This window comes from Ochlerotatus camptorhynchus, unplaced genomic scaffold (genome assembly GCF_037179485.1).
Source record: "Ochlerotatus camptorhynchus isolate MF236.1 unplaced genomic scaffold, CSIRO-AGI_Acam_v1.1 ptg000022l, whole genome shotgun sequence".
In the NCBI taxonomy this organism is placed as follows: domain Eukaryota; kingdom Metazoa; phylum Arthropoda; class Insecta; order Diptera; family Culicidae; genus Ochlerotatus; species Ochlerotatus camptorhynchus.
In genome coordinates, this window is record NW_027040514.1 from 3,437,488 (window position 1) to 3,442,818 (window position 5,331).

At 45.1% G+C, this 5,331-nt stretch overlaps 1 protein-coding gene across 1 annotated transcript; it reads right to left on the reverse strand.

Annotated features, from left to right (window-relative positions):
- Window positions 1-221: 221 nt before the first annotated feature.
- On the reverse strand, window positions 222-2,541 carry LOC135704242 (uncharacterized). Its single transcript, XM_065225718.1, has 2 exons — window positions 2,070-2,541; window positions 222-2,005 (listed from the first exon to the last, which is right to left on the reverse strand). The coding sequence occupies exons 1-2, from the start codon at window positions 2,337-2,339 to the stop codon at window positions 941-943; spliced, it is 1,335 nt and encodes a 444-aa protein (XP_065081790.1). The 5' UTR covers window positions 2,340-2,541; the 3' UTR covers window positions 222-940.
- Between the last annotated feature and the right edge of the window lie 2,790 nt (window positions 2,542-5,331).

Genomic DNA, 5,331 nt, shown 5'->3' on the forward strand with positions numbered 1-5,331 from the left:
GGTCCCATTCACCGCTCATGTAGTGATAATATTTTCTTTTTGAATTGTCGATCTTTCCTGGCCATTTAACGCATTATATGGTTTGTAAGTTGTTAAGATATTACATATTGATTAAACACTCGCCTTGCCCCTGCATAATGCACTCAGCTAATGAATGGGTGGTGGGACTGTCTTATTGGAGGCCATTTCGGATGGACAAACCGAACATCTACATTCTACATTGCTCTTTATTGTTGCATTTTATTGTTAGTGTTTCCACGAGGTAAGCAGTAGGTATTTGTTGTTGTTGTTGCTGTTGTTCATCTTCTTGTATGTTCTATGTATCTTACACTAAATCTCAATATTCATATACGTAGTAGGTTCTATTATAATAGCTACCAAAACGGGTAGCTGAATGAGTGATGTGTTGAGTAGGTATAATAGTTAGTCGCGTTTATTGCGGTCGACGTTTGCTGTTGCAGTGAAGCCGAGTGGTCGGTCACTGGTGGAGTTCTTACTATCAAAACTGGTTGTTGTTTTTTTTTCTTGTCTCACTTCTTATCATTAAAATCTTTTACGAGTTTGATTGAGTATAGGATAAAATTCTATATCATAAATTGCAAATACTGCGTAGTAGAGAGTTGTTTTGTGAAAATGGCGTGGAGAATGTCTTCAAGAAACCTAATCTCAAGTTACGTATTGGTAAAAAAAAATAATCCTGCATATAAGTTGGCTTATATATATATACTTACATATAGGCATATAGATCAGCTTTGCGAGAAATAGTAGAGAATAATACTAACGAAATACTGTGTGCTGTGTGCGTGGTCAGTAGTAAAAATAACAGAGAGGAAAACTCTTACCACCATCCCCGGATTTACCATCGCATCATCAAAATCTCATTTCGATCAGCTAGGAGAATGTGGCTGTCCAACGATTCCCGTCAGCAGCTCACGGTCGGTCAACTGCGGATGCCCTCTATCTCGGCATAGTCCATGGTTTCATCACCAGCCGAAGAAGCACTTTCCCGCACCGTTTGCCACTCGCGGAATCGACGCCGTTGCTCGCTCTTGCTGCACCATTCGGTGAATTCTTCCGGACTGAGTTCCTGCTTTAGCCGTTCCCGTCTCCAACGGCGCATATACTCGGCACGATTGTGCCGTTGAATGGCGAGCTTTTCCGACTCACCCGGCGCGGGCGATATTGTTGGAGGACGTCCGACCATACCGAACAGGGCCGGTGGTTGTTGATTCTGTTGCAGCGATTGGGATCGCTTGGCACGCCATTTGCGCATGTATTCCGCTCGAGATCTACGCAACGAGGCCATCTGTTGATCCGAGGTAGGTGAGGTTTGACGGCTGGACTGTCCATCGTACTGCTGAGGTTCTGATTTCACTACCGATTCCAGTTGGATTTGCGACACTGCTGGATTTGGAACACCACCTTTCAGTCGCCGAATTTCTGCCTCGACCTGGCGGAGTTGCTGCTGAGCCAAGATTGCAAACATTTCCTGAATCTGCTGCATTCGGAGAGCTTCCTCCTGTTTTACTTCAACCGGTTCGATCGGTTCGGCTTTCACGATGTGCTCCGGCTCCTGGAAGAACTGTTGTTTCTCCTGCTTTTCCCGCTGACGCATTCTCCAACGACGCATCCGGGCAGCATTCTTTGCCTTCCTCTCGGCTTCCCGATCTTCTGCATTGAGTGGATCAAACTTATGATCTGCAAGCATCTCGGACGGTTGTCCCCCGATAGCTTCCACTTCCACTCCCTGCTCGTACAGTTTCTCGAACAAACTGACATCCGGAGTGGAAGATGCATCCTCCGAGTGGACGTTAAATCCCTCCGGGGAAACCACCTCCGATCGATTGACACCTTCATTGTCATCTTCCGACTCGTCACGGGTGAAGGTATGGCTCTTAAGGAGCTGATCGTTGCTTTTGCAAAGCTCCTTGAAGTTGGCAAAGGAATATATTTGCTGGATGCACTCGTTGCAGATCAGCGATTTGATGTCATCCGGAAGCGTTATCTGCGGAATGTTAAACGATGGTGTTGATTAAGCTCTTCTGTGGGGGGACAAAAGCGAATCTTACCTGCACGTCGACGCAATCCAAAATCTGAGCCAGCAGAGTCCGATCCGGTGTAGCACCCGGAGGGAACAACGGATTGAGTGCGTCCGAATGGGTCAGGCACAATCGACAGAAGCTATGCTTCCCGGTTCGATCGGGAATGATGGATCCGATTCCGCCGTCGTCGTCGTCGCCATCATCGAAGAAATCGTTGCCACCGTTTACGCGTTGAGTATTATAGTTTACGGAGACATTCTGCGAGGAACTTGGCAGGATATCGGTTCCTCCCGGCATCGCTGCGCTGCATTTAGCACTCGATCGACGTTGAACAGGCAAAATGTACGCAGTTTTCCACCGAATGTTACTCGACCGACTTCTGTAGACGCGCTACACACAGAACCCTATTACGGCACACGTAGCAGTGTTACAAAATCACACGAAAACGCTATGCAACTTATACACCATTATGTTGACATTCCAAACTTATGCACCGCGACTGCATAACAAGTTTTTCTTTCTTTCTTTCTTTTGGTATGCAGCTGTCAGAGCGTTCCAGTAATCAAAAGAAGTCGCGGAGACAGGTAGCGAGGAGCGCCAGCTTCACATGTGGCGGCGACTAGTGGAACCAATAGTAGCACTGTGGGTGAATGAATGCAGTTGTGGGACATAATCGAAACAGGGAATTTGAATACGGTGAATGGTTCTTTTTAATGCACCACTGGTGAAGAGTGCGCCAGGCGAATTCGAGAGGAAACGTCAACTAATTCGTTTGTTTACATCAAAATAAGGATTTTTCACAACGGAAATTAAAGCATTTTTCAGTGAATATCTTACAAATTTCCATCAGTAACTGTCTTGTTTTACGATTTTTCACCTTAACTGATTTGCACCTGAACAACAGCACACAAGAAATCCGGGAGATCATAACCACTAAGGCACTATTCTTATTTTTCCATTATTTTCAACAAAAATATTCCAGAAACCAGCAGGATCCTTGCAAAAATGATATTGTGGTTCGGGTGTCGAAAGGTGTTTCTTCGTGTCGAACGAGCTGTCATAACTTCAACCCTAAAAGTATGCCTAATGGCAAACATACCCTCGACAATAACAAAACGCTGAAAATGACGGATCCACTAGCGACTCTTTTGCTGTTGTTTGCTTAATGCAACAAAGTAAATCTGATTCACTACCGAAGATATTCGAGGAAAATGTGGAAGACGAACTAAAACAGCTAGTTCAATTCATAAAAATGTACAAAATTCAGCTCTAAAAGGCAACATACCATTAAACGGAACACTACCATTAACAACTACAAGAAGCACGATCACAGAGGCAAGGTGGACGGAACCCGGTAGTGATCTAGAACTCTAAGCATCTTGCTGTTGCTGTGACACTCTCAACCTATCAAAATGAATTCATCGGAGCATTCTGACGGATCCAGACAGACTTTTCCACTTTTTGAAATTGCAATTCATCTAGTCAAACGTAATCCTGGTGGAGACGTTCACATTTTCCCTACGGACAAGCAACAGACAGCACACGACAGTGGCCGCAAACGACCACTCATTCCAAAGGATCATCCATCCATTCCTCCTCCACAGTTGAGATTGATTACATTGCGCAAAAGAAAAGAACTCGCATTCACACGCACGAATTTGCCCAGGCCCATCGGATTTCTACGAATCCCGAAACGCTTCGTTGCCAACTGCTTAAATACTCTAGAGGTTGATTTATTGATTTATAGTAGAAGAAAACCATTTTATCCATTTTTCATCCGATATAATCGTGCTTAAATCTCGAAAAACAAATAAAGGGTGTCCACGATGAAATTACCACACTATGAAATTGCTCTAACTTTTTAACCGTTGGGTAGAATTTAATGAAAATTTGGGTGGATTTAGTTCATAGTGCATTATTTACATCCTGCAAGTTTTAAAGTCCTGTGATCAAAACTCGCGGAAATGGAGTCGAAAGAACAGCTCATGCGTGATAAAATCTTGCGCATTCATCACGAGAACAAGGATCTCTCGCATCGCTCCATCGCTAAAACGTTGGGAATCGCGAATTCCACGGTGTCGTGAGTGATTAAGCGGTTCGAGGAACGGTTGACCACCGATCGGAAGCCCAGAAGTGAAGGAAAAAGTATTCCGTACAACACCAAAAATCACAACCGCGTAGTTGGGGCCTTCAACCGAAATCCGAACGCCTCCGTTAGGGATGTGGCTAAGAAGCTGCACCTAAGCCGAAGTTTTGTCCAGAAGGCCAAAACTAAGGCTGGGCTTCGAACGTTCAAGGTACAAAAGGCCCCTAATCGCGACGAGAAGCAGAACAAGTCCGCCAAAACCCGTGCCAGGAAGTTGTACCTCAACATGCTGACGAAAGTTGAATGCTGCATCATGGACGACGAAACATATGTGAAGGCCGACTTCAAACAGATCCCCGGCAACCTGTTTTTCACGGCCAAGGATAAGTTCAGCGTTCCGGAGCATGTCCGCACTCAGAAGATGTCCAAATTTGCGAAGAAATTCCTGCACGTGCGGGAAGCGGAGTGCACCTTTCGTGACCCAGGACACGATGAACGGACAGGTGTACATAAAAGAGTGCCTCCAGAAGCGGCTGCTTCCTCTCCTGAAGGCCCACAACGTCCCAACAATCTTCTGGCCGGATTTGGCCTCATGCCACTACTCCAAGGACGTGCTGAAGTGGTATGTGGACAATAAGGTCAATTTCGTGCCGAAAATGTTCAACCCTCCCAACACTCCGGAGCTCCGCCCCATCGAGAAGTACTGGGCGATTATGAAGCAGCACCTTCTTAAACGACCTAAGGTAGTGAAGACAGTCGAGGAACTGAAGAAAGTATGGGTTTACATGCAAAAAACGGTTGATTCACAGGTTGTGCAGAATCTTATAGCCGGGGTTAAGGCCAAGGTGCGGGCATTTGCGTATGGACTGTAAATAAAATACGAGTAAAATAGTAAAATGAAGTTTAATAGTTATTTCTCAATCCCTGAAAATTTGATGGCAATCGGATGAAAACTCGAATTTTGCGAATCAATTTTGTGTGTGGCAATTTCATCGTGGACACCCTTTAATATCGATTTTTATCGGTCACATCTCTATAAGTATCATGACAGGCAGGGTGGCCAGACCTATCGATTTTCGGGGTGCCTACCGATTCACAGACGAAAGGTTCAAAACTACCGATTTTTCACTTTTCCTACCGAGAATCACAGATTTTTAGATTAGAACAGAGGAACTGAAGGACAGTGTATTGTTCTGGAGCAGT

What these genes read in the sequence shown, in the direction of transcription:
- LOC135704242 (XM_065225718.1), bottom strand. Translation starts at nt 2,339, where the DNA reads ATGCCGGGAGGAACCGATATCCTGCCAAGTTCCTCGCAGAATGTCTCC. An exon ending in TGGATTGCGTCGACGTGCAG is followed by an intron (nt 2,006 to 2,069) that starts GTAAGATTCGCT and finishes AACATTCCGCAG; the next exon opens with ATAACGCTTCCGGATGACAT.